This window comes from Macaca mulatta, chromosome 1, assembly GCF_049350105.2.
Source record: "Macaca mulatta isolate MMU2019108-1 chromosome 1, T2T-MMU8v2.0, whole genome shotgun sequence".
NCBI lineage: Eukaryota > Metazoa > Chordata > Mammalia > Primates > Cercopithecidae > Macaca > Macaca mulatta.
In genome coordinates, this window is record NC_133406.1 from 238143541 (window position 1) to 238171435 (window position 27895).

General features: G+C 57.3%; 1 protein-coding gene and 1 long non-coding RNA gene across 4 annotated transcripts; one reads left to right on the top strand and one right to left on the bottom strand.

Annotated features, from left to right (window-relative positions):
- The first annotated feature begins 1003 nt into the window (after nt 1–1003).
- PANK4 (pantothenate kinase 4 (inactive)) lies at nt 1004–26724 on the top strand. Of its 3 annotated transcripts, none has more exons than XM_001086116.5 (19): nt 1004–1136; nt 5777–5859; nt 6255–6469; nt 6650–6833; nt 7136–7228; nt 7591–7744; nt 8723–8904; nt 9456–9537; nt 9787–9887; nt 12360–12515; nt 13708–13820; nt 14087–14174; nt 15185–15336; nt 23218–23273; nt 23506–23555; nt 24004–24108; nt 24637–24737; nt 24879–24947; nt 26207–26724. In XM_001086116.5, the coding sequence occupies exons 1-19, from the start codon at nt 1013–1015 to the stop codon at nt 26418–26420; spliced, it is 2322 nt and encodes a 773-aa protein (XP_001086116.3). In that variant the 5' UTR covers nt 1004–1012; the 3' UTR covers nt 26421–26724. The 3 variants fall into 3 exon arrangements, with proteins under 3 accessions (XP_001086116.3, XP_028696838.2, XP_077835450.1); XM_077979324.1 differs by lacking the exon at nt 1004–1136 and adding an exon at nt 1409–2016 and having other exon boundaries at nt 5637–5859; XM_028841005.2 differs by lacking the exon at nt 23506–23555 and having other exon boundaries at nt 24038–24108.
- Nucleotides 24869–25099, bottom strand: LOC144337164 (uncharacterized). The gene is made up of 2 exons (XR_013409868.1): nt 25055–25099; nt 24869–25011 (listed from the first exon to the last, which is right to left on the bottom strand). It is a non-coding gene; the product is annotated as an uncharacterized LOC144337164 (long non-coding RNA).
- Nucleotides 26725–27895: the final 1171 nt, after the last annotated feature.

Genomic DNA, 27895 nt, shown 5'->3' on the forward strand with positions numbered 1-27895 from the left:
CCTTGGCAGACACAGGCAAGGACGCCTCCTCTCCAAAGCCTTGCCCCACGCACACAGATGCTTTATCCCTGGAATTTGTGCTGCCCCACAGGCCTGTGCTCCTAGGAGCCCTGCCAGACAGCTGGTGGCATTCTCCACGTGCAGACAGAGGCTGAGGGCCAGAGACGTGCAGTAATGACCCCGGGTTACCCGGGAGGGGCTCATCTGTCTGCTTCCAACACTGGGCTCTTTCCCAAGGTGCCCAGAGCCTCTAGAGAAGATGCATCTCTTCATGCCAGCACGGCTTCCCAGCCACTCACCCTGGAACCCTGGCCTGCCCCACCTATACCCCTCTCCTGGCTCTAGCTGCTTCCGAGGCGTGTTCCTGCAGCCTCCCAGGCACCTATCTTGCCTGCAGGCAGCCTGCCTGGCTTCTCTCGACCACAGCACTTTCCACGGATCGCCATTACAGCACACATCTTCCCTTCCCGCAGGTGCTATGCCAGGCTGGGCTCCTCCCACACGGGGCACGGTTCCCTACTCCTCTAGTTTGCATGGGACTTTTAACATTGAAAGTCCCACGCCCCTGGGAAGCCAGGATTGAGTCACCCTAGCAAAGACCGCATCACATTCGCCCTGGTGTGCAAGGCCAAGCTTACAGCAGGCACTCGCTGAAGGGCAGGGCTCTCTGACGGTCTGCAGACCCACGTGCCCCCTTAGAAGCAGGTGGGCGGCCTCTGCGGCCTCCCTCAGCAAGGCTCAGAGCACCTGAGTTAAGCCTGTGGACAGCGCGGTAAAAGAACATCAGATGTTCTGCGCTGATGTGCGATCTCTGGAGGATAACCACCCGCCCGCCCGCCGCCCCGGGCCTCTCGGACCCCTGCCCAGGACTGGCCCTAGTCAGCGGCCGAGACGTCAGAGGCCGGGGGGCGGGGCCGGAGTCTCATTAACATAATCTATGCGAGGGGCGTTTAGCAGTCAAATATATGCGCATATATCTCCATGGCTGATGAGCTGGCCGGGCACTTTCAAAATGGCGGAGTGTGGAGCAAGCGGCAGCGGGAGCAGCGGGGACAGCCTGGACAAGAGCATCACGCTGCCCCCCGACGAGATCTTCCGCAACCTGGAGAACGCCAAGCGCTTCGCCATCGACATAGGTAGCCGCGGGCCGGGCGCTGGGTGCGGGCGGCGGGGGCGGGCGGGGCGCCGGCGGTGGGCCGGCGAGCGGGGGCGGCGGGAAGGACGAAGGGCGGGGGCGCGGGCCTCGCGCACAGCCTCACGGGCCTTGTAGTCCGCGGACCCCGCGCACAGCCTCACGGGCCTTGTAGTCCGCGGTGGCGCCGATGCGCAGGCTCGGGGCGACGGCCGGACTACAGCTCCCGGCAGGCGCCGCAGGGACCAGAGCGGGGCCTGCCGGGCCTGGTAGTTCGCGCGGTTGTCCTGGGAGGCTGGGGGCCGGGGTCCAGCGTTACCCGCCGCGAGGTGGGAGGGTCGGCGGCCAGCCTGGCCCTGGAGCAGACGGAATTTTTTGTCTTCGGCCGCATGGGCAGCTGGGCGCCCCGGCTCTGCCGCTTGGCCGGTGGCTGGCCTGAGAATTGGGGTCCTTAGTTCTGGTCTAGATGAGGACGAGCTCGGCGGGAAGCCCTTGGCAGAGTGGCCCCGAAAAGGCCCCGCGTTCCCGAGGCCTGGGCAGCTGTGGCCCGCGGGCCGGACAGTCCGTGCATAGGCCCGGCTCTCTGGAGAGTGGACACCGGGCGTGAGTTCAGGCGGCCGTGGACGTACGTCCTGGGAACTCGTGCCTCTGGTTTAAAAGCCACTCGTGCCTTCCGTGGCCTTCAAGGCGGCCTGCATGTCTGCCCTGGCCTCTTCAGGGTCCGCTGCAGACCCTCCTGCCTGATGGCAGTGCTCTCAGTAATGACGGCTGGCCAGGCTCTGTTCTAGACCCTTTTCCCACACTCCTGACTCCTAGATCACACCCCTAGAGGAGAAACGCGAATTACTCCCATTTCCTAGATGAGGATACTAAGACCCAAAAAGGTGAACTAATTTGCCCAGGGTCGTCCGGCTAGAAAGTGGCAGAACCAGGATTTGAACCTGCCACTCCCTACTCTCCTACTCTGCCCATGTTTCAGACATGAGGGCTTCCTGGGGGCAGCTTCACCGGGAGAAACCCCCTTGAATAGCCACTGCCGCTTCACACATCTCTCCCTCTTAGCACACGTTTCTGCTGTAGGCTGAGTCCGCTTATGTGTGAATCCCACAAAAGCGGGGGTGTGTCTTGTAGCCCCAGCCCCCAAAAGGATACCCGACCTGTCTTTGCCGCCCAGTAAATACTGGGATGAATGGGCCTCCCGCTGACTGCTTCCCACCTCCCTGGAAAAATTGGGACTCAGACCCAGGCCATTCCCTCTGAACTGTATGCTCCTGGTGCATCCAGCGTGTTTGCTGCTGTGATGTCCTTGGGGTCGTTGGTGTCACCATCTCTCTGAGGTGCCCAGCCAGGGAAGGGTGTCCTCTAGGGAAGTGGGGGCATGAGAATGGAAGCAGCTGTAGGTCCTGGCTCCCACCTTGCAGTGAGCTTATGAGAGGCAGTGCTTCTTAGGGGTGTGGCCTGGTGCCAGGTATGAGGATGTGTGAGTAGCATCTTTAGGGAACCCTGATAGGACTTGGAACCGGCTGCCTATTGGACTGCAGGTGCTGAGCTTGCAGCCCCAGCTTAGGGGATCGTCTACTGCAGGCCTCGCCAGAGGCTCCCCAGCCTTCTGAGACCTTCGGGCTCGGTAGAGCGTGTGCCCTGAAAGGTTCTGCTGCCCTTACACTGGGGGATTCTGTTACCGGGAACAAGTCAGGATTAAATATTTGTGAAATGCAATTGCAGTTGACCTGCATAAGTCACCTGGGGAATGGCCAGGAGAACAGGGCTCACCGTGGATGTTCTGTGTGGCCACCAGAGGCCAGCGAAACCGCAGAGCTGGAACCGTCCAGGAAGGGCTGTTGCAGCCCTGGAGGGCCCTGGAGCACCAGCCTCTTCTCCGGGCTGAGCCCAGAGGGTTTCTTGGTAGAAGGACACTCTAAGAGGTCTGTTTAGTGCTGGTATTTATTTCCTCTCTTCAAAGTTTCTCCCTGTGTCTGGGTCCTGTGTCTCTGGTTCTTAGGAGAACCTATTGACTGACGCTGAGAGAAGACCTTTTGTTTGTTACTCCTGACCCAGCTGCTGGGAGGCCACGGCTGAGGGTGGGGTGTCTTCAACCCAGGAACCCTCAAAGACAATGTGCTTGTCAATAGTATTGTTTAAAAGCAGGCTTCTCCCATTTCCTCTTCCCTTGCCCATGTTTCCCGATCCAGGAAAGCTCACCTGCCCTGGGTTTTGGCAAGCTGTTTTCCCCTCAATGGGATGCTAATATCTGCTGAGCAGATTCACCTCTTTGAAAGCAGCAGGGACATTGTGTTTCTCAAAACACACCTGCAGCTTTGATCTGATTTTAGGTTTCTGCGGGCCGTGGAGAGGGTTTCTCAGGGGCATGTGGGACAGGAAGGGGCCACAGGGCCGTGGTGTCTGCTGGGCTGTCCTGCCCTCTATTGGTGCCCAAAGAGGAAAGACAGGACCAGAGAGAATGGAAGAAGGGACGGGGGCCTATGGGACAGAGAGAACTAGAAGGCCTTGGCTCAGGTGTGAAGAGCACATGTGACCAAACCTCTGGGAAGCCCCCTTCCCCACCAGCCAGGCGATGCTGTTGGCCTCAGAGCGGAGCGCGGGCAGCCTGGAGAGCCCAGGGGGCAAGCCTGTCACTGCCTTGCCAGGTGGTTTGTTGTGATTCCAAGGGGCCCCTGAGCTCAGCCCGGAAGGATCCCCGCCCACAGGCTCCCTCTGCTCCAAAAGACCTCCTGCTCTGGGTGCCCTCCTCGCACCTCAGGCCCCCTTTTGTTCCCCCCGGGTGTGGGGAGTAGGAAGAGGGAACACTGGCTTTGCTAGGCTTCTCAGCGCAGGGGGTCTCGGGGAGGGAGGATGCGTATCTTGCAGAAACCAACCCACCCCCACCGCTGTCCCAACCCCAGTACATCCTGTTTGGGCGTGTCTTTAACACAAAAAACCCAGGTCCTGAAACTGGATTTCTGTGACCTGAGAGTTTGTTTATAGTGACTTTTGATGAGTCTCTTAAAATAGATCTTCATCCTCTTGCATCATCTGTCATTTTAGAAAATGATTTATTTGCCGAGGTGAGTCGACAACATGGTGCATTTTAGTGAGACTCTCCAGGCCTGGCCAGGATTGGGGGCAGGGGGAGGGACAAGGAGGCTTAAAGCCACGGGCCAGGGGATCAGGTTGATCCTGTGACGCGTCCACTGGACTGTACGCCGGCCGTCGGGGAGCCCTCACTCACCACCAGGCAGGCAGTGCCATGAGGCGGCTGCTGTGGGGCCTGGTCACGATGGGTTTTGTTACGTGAACAACACTGGCTGTTTCCAGATCTCTTTACCGATGAGTGTTTGTTCTCAACCTTATAGTATTTTGTCAAAACACAATCATTTGAACATCGCTTTAGCCTCCTTACTCTCATGATGCGGGATTTTTGCCTCTTTTTTTCAGGCCCCATAAAAAATGCACTCTGTTCAGTCACTGTAGCACCACACAGTGAACTTAAAGTCACACATTTTGTTTCTTTTTCTGTTTGTCATTCATGGAGCTTCAAATCTATGAATACTACTGTAGCCTCAAAAATGTCCTTTTTTTTTTTTAAACTTAGAAGAATTGCCGGGCGCGGTGGCTCAAGCCTGTAATCCCAGCACTTTGGGAGGCCGAGACGGGCGGATCACGAGGTCAGGAGATCGAGACCATCCTGGCTAACACGGTGAAACCCCGTCTCTACTAAAAAATACAAAAAACTAGCCGGGCGAGGTGGCGGCGCCTGTAGTCCCAGCTACTAGGGAGGCTGAGGCAGGAGAATGGCGTAACCTGGGAGGCGGAGCTTGCAGTGAGCTGAGATCCGGCCACTGCACTCCAGCCTGGGTGACAGAGCCAGACTCGGTCTCAAAAAAAAAAGAATTTGTCCTTAAAGGTCTTCTCCGAGAATCTTTTCACCTTTCCCTGAAACCTGGCTCAGGTGCGTAAAGCCCCTTCCAACCTTTGATCACAGCATCATCCTGGGAGCCGCAGGGGTTCTGTGGAACCACAGACAGACTCTGGCCCTTGGGGAAAGAGACCTTGGTGGCCTCTGACTTCTTCTGGCTACTTTGGGGCTGGGCCTGCATTTTCTGCCCAGAGCCTCTCAAGGGTAGCCAGCGGCACTGTTTGCCTCTCCAGGGTAGGGGAGCTGCTCAGGCCGGGTGACTGCCCTGGGCTGTGAAAAGAGCCTCCTTTGTGTTGAGGGTGTACTTCTTAAAACGAGGGTGTACCTCTTAAAACGCCTGGATTTGTCAGCTTTTCGCTTTGGGTCATTAGCAAGATCACTTGAAACTGAATTTTCTTAAAGCAATGAGGATAACCAAGGTTACCCAAAGCAAGCCAGCTCTCCCTTTCATCTGCAGGACTTGGTGCCATGGGGAAGTGGGACCTCTTGCACTCAGTTTGGCCAGGGAGCTGAGGAGGAGCAGAATTTAGAAAAAGAAAAGTATAGATTTGATCGTTCATTTTCCCGTCGTCTCTTTTGCGCCCACAGGGTTTTTAAGTTCCAGTAGCCCCAAACCCCTCATCCACAGAGATTTTAGTCTCCAAGACACCCAGAGAGCGTGGGGGATGGACCCCCAGCCCCGCTCTGTCCTGGTCCTGAATTCTGCCCGGTGTATGTCTCCCCTGCAGGCGGGTCGTTAACCAAGCTGGCCTACTATTCAACAGTGCAGCACAAAGTCGCCAAGGTGCGGTCTTTCGACCACTCGGGAAAGGTGAGCGTGACCTCCCGGGGCGGGACAGCCACTCCTCTGTCATCTTGAACCTGGCACTTGTCACTCAGTCACCCCTCTGCTGCCGCAGACCTCGGCTTCCATGTCCTGGGAGTTTCTAGCACGGACAGCCTCCCCTGCCTTCCACCGTGTCCCTGTAAGACCCTTTTCAGGAACCTGTGCCCGCCCGTGCTCCCGCTGGGGAGGCTTCTGCTCCTGCTGGGTGGCCCTGAGGTCGCCACGGTCCTGGGCTCCTCCCTCTTGCCCAGGATTCTGCCTCAGAGCCCTGCCTGGTTGAAGGCTGGTGTGAACGGCCAGCTCCACTAGGGCAGGGTGTGCCCGGCCCAGCCCAGCACGGTGCCCCACACTCATGCGGCCTCCCCTACTCTGTTTTCCAGGACACAGAACGTGATCACGAGCCGCCCTACGAGATCTCAGTTCAAGAAGAGATCACTGCTCGACTGCACTTCATTAAGTTTGAGAATACCTACATCGAAGCCTGCCTGGACTTCATCAAAGACCATCTCGTCAACACAGAGACCAAGGTCATCCAGGCGACCGGGGGCGGGGCCTACAAGTTCAAGGACCTCATCGAAGAGAAGCTGCGGCTAAAGTGAGTGGGGACCTCGAGGGCGAGGAAGGAACATGTGGCTGCCCCGAGTCCCTGGTGCTCATGCGTCCGATCGTGCCTCGGATCGTGCACGGGCCCGGCTGCCCCTCTGGGCCGGGCAGGCCTGCGTGTTGCACCCGTCTGTGGCCTGTACTCTTTAAGGGGTTGGCACTTTCTTTTCAGAGTCGACAAGGAGGATGTGATGACATGCCTGATTAAGGGGTGCAACTTTGTGCTCAAGAACATCCCCCACGAGGCCTTCGTGTACCAGAAGGATTCTGACCCTGAGTTCCGGTTCCAGACCAACCACCCCCACATTTTCCCCTATCTTCTTGTCAATATTGGCTCTGGAGTCTCCATTGTGAAGGTGAGACCCGGCTTCGTGAATGAATGAGTGGATGGTTCAGCCACAGTTTGTGAAGCTGTGTGCAGGAGCAGGAGCCAGGACTGGGGCCCAGTGGGTGGGGGGTGAAGCCGTGAGCTCAGAGCCGCTGTGGGAGGGGCATCAGCGCCCCCAGGCTCTGCCATCGAGAGAGTCCGCCCACTGGCGGTTCTGGGGTGGGGGCGGGGCTCGCCCCAGCGCAGCACACGGTGCGGTGCAGGGATGGCGGGGGGGACCTGTGTGGCTGAGGGCCTGCTGTGCACGCACCTGCCCTGGCTCTGCTGCAGGTGGAGACGGAGGACAGGTTCGAGTGGGTCGGCGGCAGCTCCATCGGAGGCGGCACCTTCTGGGGGCTCGGGGCTCTGCTCACCAAAACGAAGGTACACGGCGGCTGCCAGAGGCCCTCCGGGGTCTACAGAGATGTCCACTTCCTGTCCTCCGAAGGCCTGTGGCTGGGAGGTGCAAAAGCTGCTTCCGGGCCTCCGTCCTGACTCACTTCGGCGGGTCTCTGGCCTCTGCGGCTCGGCTCTGCGCCCTGAAGGACGGGTGTCCCAGCAGCCAGAGCTGCTCCTGACTGGGTGGCCTGAGGGTCCCCCTTGCTGCCTCCTGCCTTTGGTCCCGCATGATGAGGGCCCATTCACCCTCTGCCCACGTGTGCCTCCTCCCGTGGGCTTGGTTTCTGGGGTTGTGGGGATTCCAGCCGCTCCTGGCGCCTCACCCGCCCCCTCGCCATGTCCCGCAGAAGTTTGACGAACTCCTGCACCTGGCCTCGAGGGGCCAGCACAGCAACGTGGACATGCTGGTGCGGGACGTCTACGGTGGTGCCCACCAGACACTCGGGCTGAGCGGGAACCTCATCGCCAGCAGCTTCGGGAAGTCAGCCACCGCCGACCAAGGTGCCGGTCCTGGCCTCTGCCGCCAGAGAGAAGGGGGGTGGGGACACTTGGGGTCTTGGGGACAGGAGCTTCCCCCACTGTTAACTTTCCCACACCCGCTCCCTGGAGAGTCGGGGTCCTGCAACCTCTTCCTGCCGAGTCACCATGGCGCAGGCCGAGTGCTCAGAATGTTGGCGAATAAACACCGTGGTCTTGGTTTTGGAGGAAAAAACAGTTCCTCTGAGTTAGGAAAAGCGATTCGGGTTTTTTTCTCTCTGAAAACAAAGCCTAATCCGTCCAGGAATGATTCACGCATCATACACAGCCTCCCACGCTCGGGCTCCGGTTCCCCCACTCAGCTCTCTCTCCCCTCCCCTCCAGCGCTCGGGCTCCGGTTCCCCCACTCAGCTCTCTCTCCCCTCCCATGCTCGGGCTCAGGTTCCCCCACTCAGCTCTCTCTCCCCTCCCCTCCGGCGCTCGGGCTCCAGTTCCCCCACTCAGCTCTCTCTCCCCTCCGGCACTCGGGCTCCGGTTCCCCCACTCAGCTCTCTCTCCCCTCCGGCGCTTGGGCTCCGGTTCCCCCACTCAGCTCTCTCTCCCCTCCCCTCCCCTCCGGCGCTCGGGCTCCGGTTCTCCCACTCAGCTCTCTCTCCCCTCCCCTCCGGCGCTCGGGCTCCAGTTCCCCCACTCAGCTCTCTCTCCCCTCCCCTCCGGTGCTCGGGCTCCAGTTCCCCCACTCAGCTCTCTCTCCCCTCCCCTCCCGCGCTCGGGCTCTGGTTCCCCCACTCAGCTCTCTCTCCCCTCCCCTCCCACGCATAATACGCAGCCTCCCACTCTGGGGCTCTGGTTCCCCCAGTCAGCTCTCTCCCCCTCCCCTCCCGCTCAGCTCTCTCCCCCATCCCCTCCCACTCAGCTCTCTCTCCCCTTCCGCTCCCGCTTGCTGTCACATCAGGCACTTGCTGTGCTTGGACGCGAGCGCCTTTTCCTTCCCTTCTCCAGAGTTCTCCAAGGAAGACATGGCCAAGAGCCTGCTGCACATGATCAGCAACGACATCGGGCAGCTGGCCTGTCTCCACGCGCGGCTGCACAGCCTGGACCGCGTGTACTTTGGAGGCTTCTTCATCCGGGGCCACCCCGTGACCATGCGCACCATCACCTACAGCATCAACTTCTTCTCCAAGGTAACGGGCGCACCGCCCTCCCCAGCCTCTGACGCGGACCCCCAGGGTCTTCAAAATCAGTCATGCTGGTCAGACACCACAGCAGCCCAGGGAGGTCGAGAGGCCGGGGGGCCTGGAGGGCGGGTGGCCGAGAAGCCCAGCACCCCTCTCTTCTGGCTGGTTCTGGGGAGCCTACATTTTGTGGCACCGTGGCCGCCTGAGTCTGAGCAAATCACCAGTGATGAGCATTCTAGAGAGTTCTGGGGGAGTCCGCCGATTTGCGCTGGGGTCAGGGTGCCTGTGCCCCTGCAGAGGCGCGCCCACCCACGTCCCGACGCAGACACTTGTGGGCTAGGGACTCGCCGCATGGGAGAAGCTATCTCACCCTTAGCTTTCTTCGAACAGCAGCCCACCCTCTGGCGCCCGGCGCGATTCCACCGGCAAGTATGCCGTGGATGCCTCTTGGAGGGTTTGGGCTGCGCAGTGCGAGGCCCACCCGTGTTGAGTTGGTTTGCGGAGGCATCGGGTGTCGTGTGGGGCCGACGGCAGCACGTGTGCTTTGGCCATGGCAGGGGGAAGTGCAAGCGCTGTTTCTGAGGCACGAAGGCTACCTGGGAGCCATCGGAGCGTTCCTGAAAGGAGCCGAGCAGGACAGTGAGTTGCGGTGCTGGTGCCCCTGAGCAGCGTTGGGCCTCAGCTGTGGTCTGGGCCTGTGCTGTGGGCCAGAGCGGCCCAGGGTGGAGGTGGGGTGGGGAGCGTGAGTCCTCAGAAAGTGACAGCAGCAGGCATGTCTGACGTTTTAACAATTTAGTTAATCGGTTTTTATACCCTTTCCTCCTCCACTCTCTTGCTTTTGAATCAAGGACAAGGTTAACACAGGTGATCTGACTCTCTGCTTTCCAGATCCCAACCAGTACAGCTGGGGAGAGAACTATGCAGGCAGCTCCGGGTTGATGAGCACATCACCAGAGCTCGGCCCAGCGCAGCGGGCACGGAGTGGCACCGTGAGTAGTGGGCTCTGGCCGTCCCGGGCCCCGAGGGAGCGGCCTGTGCCGCGCTCCCTTCTCCTGTCCCTGAGAGAAGCCTCTTGTGGCTGTCCCGGCTGAAAGGTGCCTCTACCCATGGCGAATCCTTCCAAGGACCTGGGGTATAACTAGGGGCGGGAGGAGGACACTGTGGCTTGCTTTCCTCTCTCCCTCATTGGGTGCTTTCGTGTTTTGGAAACGTTCAGCAGAAATTACGGAGTCTGTGTGATCCGGTCTTCTTGTTTGCAGAGAGATTACTAAAGTTCAGGGGTGACGGGGGCATCTCCCACACCCGGGGGCCTCCCCCACACCCGGGGACCTCCCCCCACCAGAGGGCCCCCCCCACACCGGGGTGCCTCCCCCACACCAGGGAGCCCGTCCACTTTGGAGCTGAAACCCGAAACCTCGGGAGCCACCCAGGGCCCTGCGCTAGGACTGCGCACTCTGGCTGACGGTCTCTGTCGGTTAGCGTCTGCTCTCCTCGGGGTGTCCAGGCTCATTCCTCGGATCGACAGTGGATTTGCCCTGGCCTGAGCTGGGTAGCACTGGCGGGCTGGGAGATGCACCCCATGTCTGCCGAGTTAGAGCTGCTTTGGAAGGGTTCCCCACCAGGACCTGTGTCAGCCACATGGAATGCCCCCAGCACAGCCCCACGTGGCAGAAACCACCCCCGTGTCACAGGCTGTCAGGGTCCTCGACCGTGTCCCCCCGGGGGGCTCGTTCCTTCTGTAGCTGTGAACAGTTACCTGAGGTCACGTACAAAGCTAGTCGGACCCCTCAGGACAGGCCACTGGCATTGTTGGCAGGAAGTTGCTTGTCGGTTGTCGACACGGGGCTCCTTACAAGTCCGCGTCAGTATTTTCAAGACCGCGCCTGGCTGAGTTCTGGCTTCTCAGGAGGGCGCCTCCCTTTTGGGTGGGTCCTGCGGTTCCCCCTGGGCCACGGCCCTGCACGGATGCGCCACACTGGCCGCAGCCCTGGCCTGCCTTTCCCTCCGCCCATACTAGGCCCGGGAGTGGGGGCAAGGCCCTGGGGGCCTGGCAGAGGCCCAGCCTCTCGGCTTTTGCCCTGGTGTTGGGCAGAGGGGCTTGGTGTCTCCCAGCCTTTGTTTCTGCCACATGTGCATAATTTGCCAAATGTCCTGTACTGTAACCTGGAGTGACTGCGCGGGCGGCCACAGCGCCTAGGGGGGCCCGGTTCAGGAGACGCTTGTTACCTGTTTGGTGCCCACCAGCGGCACAGCCCTGCCAGGCAGGAGGTGCCCCACCTTACTGAGGATCAAACTGACATGCGGAGAGATGGAGTCATTTTTTCGAGTTTATATTCTCCCAAAAAGGCAAAGCAAAGATTTGAACCCGTTTGTCAGGATAGAAGGAGCCTGCGACCCGGCATGGCAGCACCGGGCGGTCCCGGCTGTGGTCCGTGGTAGTTAACGTGGGGCTCCTGCCGCCTTCTGCGCTGGCTTTGGGAAGTCACTGGCTTTTTCCTTGTGGAGCTTCTGCCCGGCGTGGGCTTCCCACCCGGAAGGCATCCCCCTTGCTGTGGAGTTCCTTGCCTGGAGGTCCCTGCCCACCCGGAGGCTGCTTCTCCAGCCCCAGCAGTTGCCGGCAGGGGTGCCTTGGTGGAGAAGGGCAGAGGGCTGGCATGTGACCTGTGGGGTAGTCACCGGAGGGTGGGAAGAGGCGGCCAGCTGCACAGTTCCCCCCACAGCCCCTCTGGTCCCAGAGCAGCGGCTGCTGCAGTTAGCGTGCAGGGAACTGAGTACTGGTGTGTGTGTTGGCTCAGCTCAGTTCAGTTCCTCCCGGAATAAGGTAGAAGGAGCCAGCAGGGCCCATGAGCACGCCTGTGCTGGGTACAGGTGGCTCCGGGGTGCCCTGGGCACATAGTGGCCTGGCCTTGCCATAGCCCTTCATGGAGAAAGGAAGGTGCGTGTGGGGCGTGGGGGCTGCCTGCCTGGCACGGGGTGGAACACTGCCCAGCGCTTAGTGAGGACAGCACCCAAACCTCTGTGTGCAGACATGGCCACCTGGAGGACCAGAGGTGGGAACAGCGTGACTGCAGGGGTGACGGGGAGGAGGTGAAACTGTAGGGGTGACAGGGAGGGGTGATTGCAGGGAGGTGGTGATGGGGAGAGGGATGGTGGGGGAGGGGTGATGGTAGGGTGACTGCAGCAGTGATTGGGGAGGGATGGCTGCAGCAGGGAGGTGATGGGGGCAGGAGGCGTGTGGTGAGCAGACGCGACCTCAGTGTCAAACCAGGGGGTGAGTCAAGGTATCCGGCTCAGGCTGCTGGGCAGCTGAGAGGGCTCCGTGGGGATCTTCTCTGTGGCCCAGAGGCATGGCAGAAGAAGGCGTTACATCTCCTCCTTTATTAGAGTGGAAGATTCTGAGTGTGGCTTAGGTGGTTCTGAACTGTGGTGACGTTTCCACCCTGCCACTGCCTGTCTTCCAGTTTGACTTGCTGGAAATGGACCGGCTGGAGAGGCCACTGGTCAACCTGCCGCTCCTCCTGGACCCGCCCTCCTATGTGCCCGACACGGTGGACCTCACCGACGACGCTCTGGCCCGAAAATACTGGCTCACCTGCTTCGAGGAGGCCCTGGACGGGGTGAGGGCTCTGGGTGCCGACTAGAGGATTCCGAGGCCGCGGCCGGGCTAACCTTCCAAGGCTCCCGGGGGCAAAGACAAGGTGGCGAAGTGGGACAGGGCAGTGTTTTCCAGAAACCCCTTGATCTCCATCTGAGTGTGAGGGGGGTGGTTTCTGTTTCTCAGGCAAAAATACCGCTCTTGGTCACTTGGTGGGTCAGTTAGGACGTGACGTCATCGAGGCACGTTTTGTCAGCTATTACATTTCTTCAGAAAGCTATTGAGTAGACTTTTCCGCTCCACCTGAGGTGCAGGAGGCCCTGTGGGACCCTGACTCTGAGGGTGGGGTGAGGCTCAGCCCCAACAAGCTCCGGTGAGGCCACCTGGGGGCTCCTGCGTCCCACCTCCAAGGCCGGGGTGGTCCAGTGGAGCACATGCCAGGCCCGGGGCCACGCTGCCCCTCGGGAGCTCAGCTCAGGGCCGGGGAGCCCCAGTAGCAACATGCATTCGTCATGAAGCCCTCGCAGAGGCCGGGTGCTGCCACGGTTTGTCCTGAGGGAAGAGTCCCAGCCCTGCCGGGGCCCGGAGTGAGCTCTGGGCATCCAGAGCCCCGTGGCCCCGGCACAGGGTGGGGCTTGAGTCCAAGGACATGGGTCTCAGCCTCGGGTTTCCAGAGCCCTGTGTCCCCGGCACAGGGTGGGGCTCGAGTCCCAGGACATGGGTCTCAGCCTCGGGTTTCCTGAGTGGTGAGGAGCCAGGGTCACTCCTGCTCCTGCCTCCCAGGGCAGCTGGGAGGGGCGAATGCCAAAGGGAAGCCTCAGGGGACTGTGAACTGTCACCGTCAGCCTTTCCTGTTCCAGTAGGAGCTGCCCTGACCACAGCCTGGGCAGCCCCCACCCTGCCCCAAGTCCCCCACAGCAGGCCCTAACCCTGCCCTGGGCAGCCCCCCACAGCTACCTCCTACCCTGCCTCAAGCAGCCCCCGACAGCTGGCTCCCACCCTGCTCTAGGCCCCCTTTAGCCGCCCCAACCCGGCCCTGGGCAGCCCCCCACGGCCAGCCCCCACCCTGCCTCAGGCCCCCTGTAGCTGTCCCCGACCATGGCCTGGGCAGCGCTTAACAGGCAGCCCCCACTCTGCCCCGAGCCCCCGGCTGTCCCATGAGGAATTCCCAAGCAGCAGGGCCATGCTTGGCTGACCCCTCCTGTCGCTGGCAGGTAGTGAAGCGCGCAGTGGCGAGCCAGCCAGACTCCGTGGATGCAGCTGAGAGGGCGGAGAAGTTCCGACAGAAGTACTGGAACAAGCTTCAGACCCTGAGACAGCAGCCCTTGTAAGTGCCCAGCATCCTGGTGTGTGACTGCCTTTTCTGCCCAGAGGGCCCCTGCACCTCTGAGAAAGTGGCTGTGATGCTGGCATTTGGACCCCAGCTGGCTGGGGGTGGGTGTGGGCCCCGGTGGCACAGTCCCCCCGGGCCCCACCTCAAGCAGCGTTTGCACTGCCGGGCTCCCGAGGACATCCGTGGCGCAGCCCAGGATGTGCAGGTGGGCGGGTGTTCAGCCTGTCCTGCTCAGCACCCTCTGCCGTGTCTGTCCCCAGCGCCTATGGGACCCTGACCGTGCGCAGCCTGCTGGACACCAGGGAGCACTGTCTGAACGAGTTCAACTTCCCAGACCCCTACTCCAAAGTGAGTGCAGTGTGCCCTGGCCTTCCGCTCACTCCTGTCCCCGTCCCGCTGGCGCCGTGGGTCCTGTCTCTCTCCCGCTGACTTGGGGCGTCCTGTCCTCTCTGAGGCCATGCAGGTTTGGTAGCAGCCCCACCTCCGGCACTGGCACCACACTAGCCAGGGCCTCTGTTGGCAGCGTCTGCTGAGGAGCTGTGTTACCCCCACAGATGCTGGCGCCAGTTAGGGGTGGGGACCACTGTGACTGGAGAAGAGGCGTGTGAGCCCCGTGTGGACATGTGTTCCTGAGAGACACAGGCTGCTTGTCTGCAGGAGCCGAGGGCCTCCCAGCTTCTGCGAGGGTGGGCGATTGTGGTTGGGGACTGCCTGCCTCTCCTGGGGCACCCTCGCTGCCTCCTAGGAGGCTGGGCAGTGACCAGAGACCTTTTACCCCGGCAATGTGCAGGGCCATGGGAGCCTTCTGAGATGGGCCTTTCTGGGCATCCATCTTGCTTCCCCAGGTCCGGCGGCCAGAGCCCTCCTTGGCCCCTTCTGCCAGGAGGCAGCAGCAGCAGCAGAGGCACGGACTTCTCCCTCCCCTTCTGGGAATGGCCCGCGCCACGCCTCCCCTCCCCTCACACACCGAGCCTCGTGACAGGGAAAGTCTGGGTGTTGAGGGTTTTGGGGCCAGGGCTGTGGGTACCCGTGGGGGCCTTGTCCTCCACCCGTGTCCTCCCCTTCACCCACTGCTGTCACGTGGGGGCTGAAGCTGTCCTGGGCCTCTCTTCAGAGCCCTGTGCAGCTGCGCGCTGGCCGCTGTCCCGGGGCCGATAGGCTTGTGCCTGGTGGGCTTCCGGTTGGGCCTGAGTCTGTGCTCCTGAGGGGTGTGGTGTGGAACAGGCTGGGCCTGGCGGGTGTCCGGGATGGTGCTCTGCCGAGGGCCTGTGGAGACGCGGCCTGGCGGAAAGCCAGGAGCAGCCCTGTAGGCTGAGGCCATGTCTCCGCTCAGGCCTGGCGTCTGGCATTTTCCGCAGGTGAAGCAGCGGGAGAATGGCGTGGCACTGAGGTGCTTCCCCGGGGTCGTGCGCTCCCTGGACACGCTGGGCTGGGAGGAGCGGCAGCTGGCGCTGGTGAAAGGCCTCCTGGCGGGGAACGTCTTCGACTGGGGGGCCAAAGCCGTGTCTGAGTAAGTGTCTGCGGGCTCGGGGCGGGCTCTGCAGCCTTCGGGTCCCTGTCCTGCCCCAGGCTTGCGTGCAAGGAGGTGGAGCGGGTCCCTCAGGGGTTGTGTAGCACTTGGTGGCTTGGTGGCTCGGGGCTTTGGGGCCCAGGGAGTGCACATGGCAGCAGCCCCAGGGGCTGTGCAGGGCCCAGCGCCCTTGTCTGTCCCCTCAGGCTCTGAGGGTGCCCCTTCCTTAAGCACAGATGCTGAGGAGGCCTAGGGCTGCGGCTCCCGAGATACGGGGCTGACGTTTTCTTTTTTTTTTTTTTTTTTTTTTTTGATGTTTTTATTTTTTTTTTATTTTATTTTTTTTAAATTTATTTATTATTATTGTACTTTAAGTTGTAGGGTACATGTGCATAACGTGCAGGTTTGTTACATATGTATACTTGTGCCATGTTGGTGTGCTGCACCCATCAACTCGTCATTTACATCAGGTATAACTCCCAATGCAATCCCTCCCCCCTCCCCCCTCCCCATGATAGGCCCCTGTGTGTGATGTTCCCCTTCCCGAGTCCAAGTGATCTCATTGTTCAGTTCCCACCTATGAGTGAGAACATGCGGTGTTTGGTTTTCTGTTCTTGTGATAGTTTGCTAAGAATGATGGTTTCCAGCTGCATCCATGTCCCTACAAAGGACGCAAACTCATCCTTTTTGATGGCTGCATAGTATTCCATGGTGTATATGTGCCACATTTTCTTTTTTTTTTTTTTTTTTGTGACGGAGTCTTGCGCTGTCACCCAGGCTGGAGTGCAGTGGCCGGATCTCAGCTCACTGCAAGCTCCGCCTCCCGGGTTCACGCCATTCTCCTGCCTCCGCCTCCCGAGTAGCTGGGACTACAGGCGTCTGCCACCTCGGCCGGCTAGTTTTTTGTATTTTTTAGTAGAGACGGGGTTTCACCGTGTTAACCAGGATGGTCTCGATCTCCTGACCTCGTGATCCGCCCGTCTCGGCCTCCCAAAGTGCTGGGATTACAGGCTTGAGCCACCGCTCCCGGCCTATGTGCCACATTTTCTTAATCCAATCTGTCACTGATGGACATTTGGGTTGATTCCAAGTCTTTGCTATTGTGAATAGTGCTGCAATAAACATACGTGTGCATGTGTCTTTATAGCAGCATAATTTATAATCCTTTGGGCATATACCCAGTAATGGGATGGCTGGGTCATATGGTACATCTAGTTCTAGATCCTTGAGGAATCGCCATACTGTTTTCCATAATGGTTGAACTAGTTTACAATCCCACCAACAGTGTAAAAGTGTTCCTATTTCTCCACATCCTCTCCAGCACCTGTTGTTTCCTGACTTTTTAATGATCGCCATTCTAACTGGTGTGAGATGGTATCTCATTGTGGTTTTGATTTGCATTTCTCTGATGGCCAGTGATGATGAGCATTTTTTCATGTGTCTGTTGGCTGTATGAATGTCTTCTTTTGAGAAATGTCTGTTCATATCCTTTGCCCACTTTTTGATGGGGTTGTTTGTTTTTTTCTTGTAAATTTGTTTGAGTTCTTTGTAGGTTCTGGATATTAGCCCTTTGTCAGATGAGTAGATTGCAAAAATTTTCTCCCATTCTGTAGGTTGCCTGTTCACTCTGATGGTAGTTTCTTTTGCTGTGCAGAAGCTCTTTAATTTAATGAGATCCCATTTGTCAATTTTGGCTTTTGCTGCCGTTGCTTTTGGTGTTTTAGACATGAAGTCTTTGCCCATGCCTATGTCCTGAATGGTACTACCTAGGTTTTCCTCTAGGATTTTTATGGTATTAGGTCTAACATTTAAGTCTCTAATCCATCTTGAATTAATTTTCGTATAAGGAGTAAGGAAAGGATCCAGTTTCAGCTTTCTACTTATGGCTAGCCAATTTTCCCAGCACCATTTATTAAATAGGGAATCCTTTCCCCATTTCTTGTTTCTCTCAGGTTTGTCAAAGATCAGATGGCTGTAGATGTGTGGTATTATTTCTGAGGACTCTGTTCTGTTCCATTGGTCTATATCTCTGTTTTGGTACCAGTACCATGCTGTTTTGGTTACTGTAGCCTTGTAGTATAGTTTGAAGTCAGGTAGCGTGATGCCTCCAGCTTTGTTCTTTTGACTTAGGATTGTCTTGGAGATGCGGGCTCTTTTTTGGTTCCATATGAACTTTAAAGCAGTTTTTTTCAATTCTGTGAAGAAACTCATTGGTAGCTTGATGGGGATGGCATTGAATCTATAAATTACCTTGGGCAGTATGGCCATTTTCACGATATTGATTCTTCCTATCCATGAGCATGGTATGTTCTTCCATTTGTTTGTGTCCTCTTTTATTTCACTGAGCAGTGGTTTGTAGTTCTCCTTGAAGAGGTCCTTTACATCCCTTGTAAGTTGGATTCATAGGTATTTTATTCTCTTTGAAGCAATTGTGAATGGAAGTTCATTCCTGATTTGGCTCTCTGTTTGTCTGTTACTGGTGTATAAGAATGCTTGTGATTTTTGCACATTAATTTTGTATCCTGAGACTTTGCTGAAGTTGCTTATCAGCTTAAGGAGATTTAGGGCTGAGACAATGGGGTTTTCTAAATATACAATCATGTCATCTGCAAACAGGGACAGTTTGACTTCTTCTTTTCCTAACTGAATACCCTTGATTTCTTTCTCTTGCCTAATTGCCCTAGCCAGAACTTCCAACACTATGTTGAATAGGAGTGGTGAGAGAGGGCATCCCTGTCTTGTGCCAGTTTTCAAAGGGAATTTTTCCAGTTTTTGCCCATTCAGTATGATATTGGCTGTGGGTTTGTCATAAATAGCTGTTATTATTTTGAGGTACGTTCCATCAATACCGAATTTATTGAGCGTTTTTAGCATGAAGGGCTGTTGAATTTTGTCAAAAGCCTTTTCTGCATCTATTGAGATAATCATGTGGTTCTTGTCTTTGGTTCTGTTTATATGCTGGATTATGTTTATTGATTTGCGAATGTTGAACCAGCCTTGCATCCCAGGGATGAAGCCCACTTGATCATGGTGGATAAGCTTTTTGATGTGTTGCTGAATCCGGTTTGCCAGTATTTTATTGAGGATTTTTGCATCGATGTTCATCAGGGATATTGGTCTAAAATTCTCTTTTTTTGTTGTGTCTCTGCCAGGCTTTGGTATCAGGATGATGTTGGCCTCATAAAATGAGTTAGGGAGGATTCCCTCTTTTTCTATTGATTGGAATAGTTTCAGAAGGAATGGTACCAACTCCTCCTTGTACCTCTGGTAGAATTCAGCTGTGAATCCATCTGGTCCTGGACTTTTTTTGGTTGGTAGGCTATTAATTATTGCCTCAATTTCAGAGCCTGCTATTGGTCTATTCAGGGATTCAGCTTCTTCCTGGTTTAGTCTTGGAAGAGTGTAATTGTCCAGGAAATTATCCATTTCTTCTAGATTTTCCAGTTTATTTGCGTAGAGGTGTTTATAGTATTCTCTGATGGTAGTTTGTATTTCTGTGGGGTCGGTGGTGATATCCCTTTATCATTTTTAATTGCGTCGATTTGATTCTTCTCTCTTTTCTTCTTTATTATTCTTGCTAGTGGTCTGTCAATTTTGTTGATCTTTTCAAAAAACCAACTCCTGGATTCATTGATTTTTTTGGAGAGTTTTTTGTGTCTCTATCTCCTTCAGTTCTGCTCTGATGTTAGTTATTTCTAGCCTTCTGCTAGCTTTTGAATGTGTTTGCTCTTGCTTCTCTAGTTCTTTTAATTGTGATGTTAGAGTGTCAATTTTAGATCTTTCCTGCTTTCTCTTGTGGGCATTTAGTGCTATAAATTTCCCTCTACACACTGCTTTAAATGTGTCCCAGAGATTCTGGTATGTTGTATCTTTGTTCTCATTGGTTTCAAAGAACATCTTTATTTCTGCCTTCATTTCGTTATGATCCCAGTAGTCATTCAGGAGCAGGTTGTTCAGTTTCCATGTAGTTGAGCGGTTTTGATTGAGTTTCTTAGTCCTGAGTTCTAGTTTGATTGCACTGTGGTCTGAGAGACAGTTTGTTATAATTTCTGTTCTTGTACATTTGCTGAGGAGTGCTTTACTTCCAATTACGTGGTCGATTTTGGAGTAAGTACGATGTGGTGCTGAGAAGAATGTATATTCTGTTGATTTGGGGTGGAGAGTTCTATAGATGTCTATTAGGTCTGCTTGCTGCAGAGATGAGTTCAATTCCTGGATATCCTTGTTAACTTTCTGTCTCGTTGATCTGTCTAATGTTGACAGTGGAGTGTTGAAGTCTCCCATTATTATTGTATGGGAGTCTAAGTCTCTTTGTAAGTCTCTAAGGACTTGCTTTATGAATCTGGGTGCTCCTGTATTGGGTGCATATATATTTAGGATAGTTAGCTCTTCCTGTTGAATTGATCCCTTTACCATTATGTAATGGCCTTCTTTGTCTCTTTTGATCTTTGATGGTTTAAAGTCTGTTTTATCAGAGACTAGTATTGCAACCCCCGCTTTTTTTTGTTCTCCATTTGCTTGGTAAATCTTCCTCCATCCCTTTATTTTGAGCCTATGTATGTCTCTGCGTGTGAGATGGGTCTCCTGAATACAGCAGACTGATGGGTCTTGACTCTTTATCCAGTTTGCCAGTCTGTGTCTTTTAATTGGAGCATTTAGTCCATTTACATTTAAGGTTAAGATTGTTATGTGTGAACTTGATCCTGCCATTATGATATTAACTGGTTATTTTGCTCGTTAGTTGATGCAGTTTCTTCCTAGCCTCGATGGTCTTTACATTTTGGCATGTTTTTGCAATGGCTGGTACCGGTTGTTCCTTTCCATGTTTAGTGCTTCCTTCAGGGTCTCTTGTAAGGCAGGCCTAGTGGTGACAAAATCTCTAAGCATTTGCTTATCTGTAAAGGATTTTAAGCCGGGCGCGGTGGCTCACGCCTGTAATCCCAGCACTTTGGGAGGCTGAGGTGGGCGGATTATGAGGTCAGGAGTTCCAGACCAGCCTGACCAACATGGTGAAACCCCATCTCTAATAAAAATACAAAAATTACGGGCACCTGTAGTCCCAGCTACTCGGGAGGCTGAGGCAGGAGAATGGTGTGAACCCAGGAGGCGGAGCTTGCAGTGAGCTGAGATCCGGCCACTGCACTCCAGCCTGGGTGACAGAGCGAGACTCCATCTCAAAAAAAAAAAAAAAAAAAAAAGGATTTTATTTCTCCTTCACTTATGAAACTTAGTTTGGCTGGATATGAAATTCTGGGTTGAAAATTCTTTTCTTTAAGAATGTTGAATATTGGCCCCCACTCTCTTCTGGCTTGGAGAGTTTCTGCCGAGAGATCTGCTGTTAGTCTGATGGGCTTCCCTTTGTGGGTAACCCGACCTTTCTCTCTGGCTGCCCTTAAGATTTTTTCCTTCATTTCAACTTTGGTGAATCTGGCAATTATGTGTCTTGGAGTTGCTCTTCTCGAGGAGTATCTTTGTGGCGTTCTCTGTGTTTCCTGGATTTGAATGTTGGCCTGCCCTACTAGGTTGGGGAAGTTCTCCTGGATGATATCCTGAAGAGTGTTTTCCAACTTGGTTCCATTTTCCCCCTCACTTTCAGGCACCCCAATCAGACGTAGATTTGGTCTTTTTACATAATCCCATACTTCTTGCAGGCTTTGTTCATTTCTTTTTGTTCTTTTTTCTTTTGGTTTCTCTTCTCGCTTCATTTCATTCATTTGATCCTCAATCGCAGATACTCTTTCTTCCAGTTGATCGAGTCGGTTACTGAAGCTTGTGCATTTGTCACGTATTTCTCGTGTCATGGTTTTCATCTCTTTCATTTCGTTTATGACCTTCTCTGCATTAATTACTCTAGCCATCAATTCTTCCACTTTTTTTTCAAGATTTTTAGTTTCTTTGCGCTGGGTACGTAATTCCTCCTTTAGCTCTGAGAAATTTGATGGACTGAAGCCTTCTTCTCTCATCTCGTCAAAGTCATTCTCCGTCCAGCTTTGATCCGTTGCTGGCGATGAGCTGCGCTCCTTTGCCGGGGGAGATGCGCTCTTATTTTTTGAATTTCCAGCTTTTCTGCCCTGCTTTTTCCCCATCTTTGTGGTTTTATCTGCCTCTGGTCTTTGATGATGGTGATGTACTGATGGGGTTTTGGTGTAGGTGTCCTTCCTGTTTGATAGTTTTCCTTCTAACAGTCAGGACCCTCAGCTGTAGGTCTGTTGGAGATTGCTTGAGGTCCACTCCAGACCCTGTTTGCCTGGGTATCAGCAGCAGAGGCAGCAGAAGATAGAATATTTCTGAACAGCGAGTGTACCTGTCTGATTCTTGCTTTGGAAGCTTCCTCTCAGGGGTGTACTCCACCCTGTGAGGTGTGGGGTGTCAGACTGCCCCAGTGGGGGATGTCTCCCAGTTAGGCTACTCAGGGGTCAGGGACCCACTTGAGCAGGGAGTCTGTCCCTTCTCAGATCTCAACCTCCGTGTTGGGAGATCCACTGCTCTCTTCAAAGCTGTCAGACAGAGTCGTTTGCGTCTGCAGAGGTTTCGGCTGTGTTTGTTATTGCCCTGTCCCCAGAGGTGGAGTCTACAGAGACAGGCAGGTTTCCTTGAGCTGCTGTGAGCTCCACCCAGTTCGAGCTTCCCAGCAGCTTTGTTTACCTACTTAAGCCTCAGCAATGGCGGGCGCCCCTCCCCCAGCCTCGCTGCTGCCTTGCCGGTAGATCACGGACTGCTGTGCTAGCAATGAGGGAGGCTCCGTGGGTGTGGGACCCTCCCGGCCAGGTGTGGGATATGATCTCCTGGTGTGCCTGTTTGCTTAAAGCGCAGTATTGGGGTGGGAGTTACCCGATTTTCCAGGTGTTGTGTGTCTCAGTTCCCCTGGCTAGGAAAAGGGATTCCCTTCCCCCTTGCGCTTCCCAGGTGAGGCAATGCCTCGCCCTGCTTCAGCTCTCGCTGGTCGGGCTGCAGCAGCTGACCAGCACCGATCGTCCGGCACTCCCCAGTGAGATGAACCCAGTACCTCAGTTGAAAATGCAGAAATCACCGGTCTTCTGTGTCGCTCGCGCTGGGAGTTGGAGACTGGAGCTGTTCCTATTTGGCCATCTTGCTCTGCCCCTCTGACATTTTCTATTGTCAGAATCCAAATTCATGTTTCCTACATGTGGTAGGAATTAAACATTTCTGATGTGATGATCAAAGGGGCTTTGCAAAGGAGTTCCCTAGACTGGCCTGTGGGACAGGCAGGTGTCTAAAGCTCGGGGCTCTGAATCTTGGAAATGAACCATTCCCACGGTAATTTACCTTCACTCCTGAAGAAGCTGCTTCCGGTCTCTGAGCCTCCCCAGGCGGCCGCACCATGTCTTGTGGTCCCTGCTTGTTTTACATGTGGGGCTGGAGGGAGATGCCTGGGTTCCCGGCCCTCCCTGGGTTCCACTCGTGTCTCCAGACATAGACAAGAATGCTGCCCCCAACCGTGGCTGCCCTTCTGGGACACAGGTCCCTCCCGCAGCCTGTCGGGAGCGTTGAAGGAGGGTCCTGACCCATGGGCTTGGCCTTGTGGCCGGGGTCTCCCACACCGCCCGCGTGGGCGCCGAGCACGGGGACGTACTGCAGCTGCCAGTCACCGATGGGCTTCCCTGGTCCCATGGCTCTGAGTCCACCTTAAGAAACAGCCTGCGCTCTCTCAGACCTTTGCTCGGTGGTCCCCTGAGCCTTCTGCTGATCACCGCGTATCAAGAATGCTGCATCTGTTCTGCCTGGGAGCGATTGGGGTCTTCACATTGAGCAGCTGCCTCCGTCCCGCCTGGGAGGGATTTGGGGTCTTCACATTGAGCACTCTGGCCGAAGGTTTTCGTTCTGTTTTTTCTTGACTTTCTTTTCTCCTCCTGCATGCAGTGTCCTTGAATCCGACCCCTACTTTGGGTTTGAAGAAGCAAAGAGGAAGTTACAAGGTACGGATGGCCAAGTAACCTGCGTCTTGAGCTGGGGCCGTGCCTGAGCGTTCTCTGCAACAGCGAAAGCAGTTGCGGTCAGGGTCCAGGCACCTCCCCTGTTCGAGGCTCTGTCAGCCAGGCTCGGGGGCGGGGAGAACTTGCTTCCTGGAGAGACGAACCCCTGAAGATGCGTCTCCTAACCCCTGGCCTGGCGCGCCGAGCTGACCGGGTGTCCCTCCCTCTCTCTCAGAAAGACCGTGGCTCGTGGATTCCTATAGCGAGTGGCTTCAGAGGTTAAAGGTATGTGGAGGGGCTTCCCGCCTCTGCCCCTGGGGACACAGCGTGGGGCCCGGGGGGCGGGTGGTCACTGGAGGGAGGTAGGCATGGGCTGCCTCCGGAGGCCCTCCCCTCCTGTTAGAGTCTCACAGTCCTGCAGGCCGAGGCCTCAGCGTCCCCTGCTCCACACTTGCCCTCCTGTCATGACCACTTCTTAGGTCACCTGCTCTAGGCACAAAGCCTTGCCAGAAGAGACAGTCACTGGCCCCTGCAGGCTGATCCATCCCTGGTGCCTCTGGGGCCCTGAAGCCCCCGGTCTCGGCCCCTGCAGGCTGATCCATCCCCGGTGCCTCTGGGGCCCTGAAGCCCCCAGTCTCGGCCCCTGCAGGGCAGCGGGGCGGGCGGCAGGGGTGGGGTCTGACTTGCTTGGATGCACCTGTTCCCAACTGAACGTCCTGGTTTTGTCTTACAGGGGCCCCCTCATAAATGTGCCTTAATTTTCGCAGATAACAGTGGAATAGACATCATTTTGGGAGTCTTCCCCTTTGTCAGGGAGCTACTCCTTAGAGGGACTGAGGTGAGTGGCGAGGTGGTGGGTGGGGCCCTTCCCCTGGGCTTCTCTGCTCTTGGTGGGGTTGGCGCCACCCTGGGCCTCTGGCGGTGGTCGGGCTCCTGCAGACGCAGCAGGTAGGTGCAGGTGGCAGCGTGTGGGAGGCGGCCCAGAGCCCTCATATGCTGGGGTGGAGGCTCCCAGCCCCCCGGGCTCAGGCCGAGGGTCCATGTGCTGAAGCCCAGGGCTGAGGCCAGGCTCCTGGAAGCGTGCGCCCAGCAAGGAGGCTTTGGGACTGTGACTTCATGCCAATTGGAGACAGGCAGGTCCCAAGGGCAGGCTGTGAACTCGGTTCTGCCCCTCGGCTTGGCTCCCTCCCAGGGGCCACAGAGTGGCAAGGTCAGGCAAGGTCCCTGCTCCTCAGCAGCGGGTGGCTGGCCAGGCCCGCAGAGCACAGCACCCTCACCCAGGCCAGCCACTCGAAGGCTGGGGTGCACACAGGCACCATGCTGGGCCGGCACAGGTTCCTAAAGAGCCTGGGCCCTCCTCCTGCAGGTCATCCTGGCGTGCAACTCAGGCCCCGCCCTGAACGACGTGACCCACGGCGAGTCTCTCATCGTGGCAGAGCGCATCGCGGGCATGGACCCTGTCGTGCAGTGAGTGTTGGCGGATGGTGCTGTGGGGGCCTTGACGGGGAGGGGCACCCGCTGGGCAGAGTGGGCCACGAGGATTGTCACTGAACTGGGAGCTCCCGGGGGCCACCCTGCTGGGGGCGCTGACCACCTTGTGTCTGGCAGCTCCGCACTCCGGGAGGAGAGGCTGCTGCTGGTGCAGACAGGCTCCAGCTCCCCGTGCCTCGACCTCAGGTAACCCCGCAGCCTGCACCTGCTCTCTCCCTCCTGGGCTCCCTGGTAACCCCGCAGCCTGCACCTGCTCTCTCCCTCCTGGGCTCCCTGCCCTCTGCGCCGTGCACCTGCTCTCTCCCTCCTGGGCTCCCTGGTAACCCCGCAGCCTGCACCTGCTCTCTCCCTCCTGGGCTCCCTGCCCTCTGCGCCGTGCACCTGCTCTCTCCCTCCTGGGCTCCCTGGTAACCCCGCAGCCTGCACCTGCTCTCTCCCTCCTGGGCTCCCTGGTAACCCCGCAGCCTGCACCTGCTCTCTCCCTCCTGGGCTCCCTGGTAACCCCGCAGCCTGCACCTGCTCTCTCCCTCCTGGGCTCCCTGCCCTCTGTGCCGTGCACCTGCTCTCTCCCTCCTGGGCTCCCTGGTAACCCCGCAGCCTGCACCTGCTCTCTCCCTCCTGGGCTCCCTGCCCTCTGCGCCGTGCACCTGCTCTCTCCCTCCTGGGCTCCCTGCCCTCTGTGCCGTGCACCTGCTCTCTCCCTCCTGGGCTCCCTGCCCTCTGCGCCGTGCACCTGCACCCAGGCACATGCGGGACACCGACCTCAGGACTGCCCCTACGGCCTCTCCTGACCCCAGGCCCGGACTGCCCTCGGGAGGCGACAGAGACGCCATCCCCCAAGGTGGTCTGGGGAGAGTGAATGGATTCAGGGTCTGAGGTGGCTACACCTGGGCTGGGTTGGGGGACTTGGGGCAGGAGGGGCTGATGTCCCTGTGGCCACTCAGCTGAGGCTGAGGGCGACCTGGGCAGCTGCCCGGTGTCCGTCACCTCTGCGTCCCGCAGAGACAGCAGGCTCTGCTTCTGTGGTTCTGGAGGCCCTTAGTCGATTGTATGTGGTGCTCTCTGTCCTGCTGATTGCAGAGAAAGGAACCCTTTAAATGAGCGGGTTCTGAGTGCTGGGGCCACTGGTCTTCTCTGCTTGGTGGGATTCTCCAGTGCGGGCTTCATCTGTGCTCCAGTCCCACCTCACCAACAGGGAGGGCGTGAAGGTGACAAGGAATCAGCCCCTAGAGTTCGAGGGAGATCTCGGGCAGTTTCCCGGCTGCAGCTGCTCTGGCGCTGCGGGAGCTGCCGCTCTGAGGAGGCCCCAGGCGGAGGCTGGGTTTGGAGGCCCCCACATCAGGGATTGAGGGGTGGGGGTTTCGGCCTTCACGTTGGTCGCTGCCCTGTATGGGAGGTGGGGTCTGGGGTCCGCTCGTCCAGTCTCTCTCTCTTCCTCCCCAAAGCCGCCTGGATAAGGGGCTGGCCGCACTGGTGCGGGAGCGTGGCGCGGACCTGGTGGTCATCGAGGGCATGGGCCGTGCTGTCCACACCAACTACCACGCGGCCCTGTGCTGTGAGAGCCTCAAGCTGGCCGTCATCAAGAACGCGTGGCTGGCCGAGCGGCTGGGCGGCCGGCTCTTCAGTGTCATCTTCAAGTATGAGGTCCCGGCCGAGTGAGGCACCGCGGCCGCCGGATGGTTCCGCTTGTCACTTGTCAGGAATGTGTTTTTGCCACCACAGGGAGACTACGTTCAAATCAACATATTTATATCGCACTACCGTGACACGGCACGTACGCCCCAGCCCGCACAGATGCGTGTGGCCGAGAGGCGAGACGCAGCTTTCTCCTGGGAGACATTCGTGTTGGAATCTATTTAACTGCTAAAGAACCTTTTATATATATGTATAAATAGAGAGATCTATCCAGGTATGTCTGACGGGACGCAGCGCCGTGGGCATGCACCAAATAGAGTTTTTAAAAGAGGCCGGAGCTGCCTGCGCTGTTTTGTTTTGGAGCAGGAGGCTCTCCCGACTCTTCCCGTGTGGGGAGCCCAGAGCGGGAGCCCTTCCCTGCGCCGCTTCTAGACCTCGTGGGCACCGAGCGCCAGCTGCCCCACAGACCCGGGCCCCTGTGTCTCTCACTGCTCCCACCGGGCCAGAAGAGCCGCCCTCGTCCCTCTGGTGCCCTCCCGCTGCGCCTGCAGGACGTGTGGGTGCTGAGCAGCACTCCTGACTCAAGTGCCTGGGAAAGGAGCCCTCGGCATCGATCGCCCTCAGGGGTTCTCAGGCAGCCGGGCGCTGACGCGGCCCCTGCTAGGAACTGTGCGGACCGTGTGGGTTTTGTTGCTATGGCCTTGGGACCAGACTCCCCGGGGCCCTGTTCTGTGGCTAGGGTGGGCATGGCTGAGGGGAGCTGGCAGCAGGGAGGCCTGCTGGTCCTTGCCCCTGGGAGCTCCAAGGCGCCTGGGGGTCCCTCCCGTCTCAGCCCAGGTGTGGGATTGAGACCACACAGCCTCGTAGAGAGGACAGGAGGGCGCGGAGCTTGCGGAGGCCCTGCTGAGGTGGGCTGGCTGCAGGCCACCGGCTTTGATTTCATGTGGTGGGAACTGTTCCTGGTGCTGAGCTGCTGGGCAGGCCCTGAGGAGGCTGAGCTGCTACCTTGCCCCCACCACCCCCCGACTAGGGTCCCCTAGATCTGGGAGCTTCACTGAGACCTCCAAGCATAGGCTGTCCTAGGCCAAGGAGGTGGGGTGGCATGGACCACCTTCCAGACAGCTTTGCTTGGTGGTCTGGAACCTGCAGAGGCTAAGACCCCTCCCCCATGGAGACCCGGCCTGCCCAGAGGTGCCCAGTGACCATTTCTGGACCCCACGGTGGTGTCTCTTCATGGCCTACCCTTGGAGTCTGCGTGGAGCCTGAGGCCCAGCCTCGTGCAGCGGCCACCAAGGGGGCTCCTGTCCTGTCCTGAGGTTGACTGTCCACCTGGCTCCAGCTTCTCCCTCCTGTGGGTCCCCAGGGCAGAGGCCCAGCCCCCAGGATCCCATCGGCCCTTACCACTTTCCGGCCCTCTCCTCAGGCCCTGCTCTCTGATGGGGAAGCCCTCCCAGCCTGCATCTCGGGCCTTCCCTGGCACTCCTCAGCCCCTCCAGCTC

Coding starts and splice junctions, on each gene's coding strand:
- PANK4 (XM_001086116.5), top strand. CDS start 1,013: ATGGCGGAGTGTGGAGCAAGCGGCAGCGGGAGCAGCGGGGACAGCCTG. Junction 7,745..8,722: donor GTCAGCCACCGCCGACCAAG/GTGCCGGTCCTG, acceptor TCCCTTCTCCAG/AGTTCTCCAAGGAAGACATG. Junction 24,738..24,878: donor GGCATGGACCCTGTCGTGCA/GTGAGTGTTGGC, acceptor TGTGTCTGGCAG/CTCCGCACTCCGGGAGGAGA.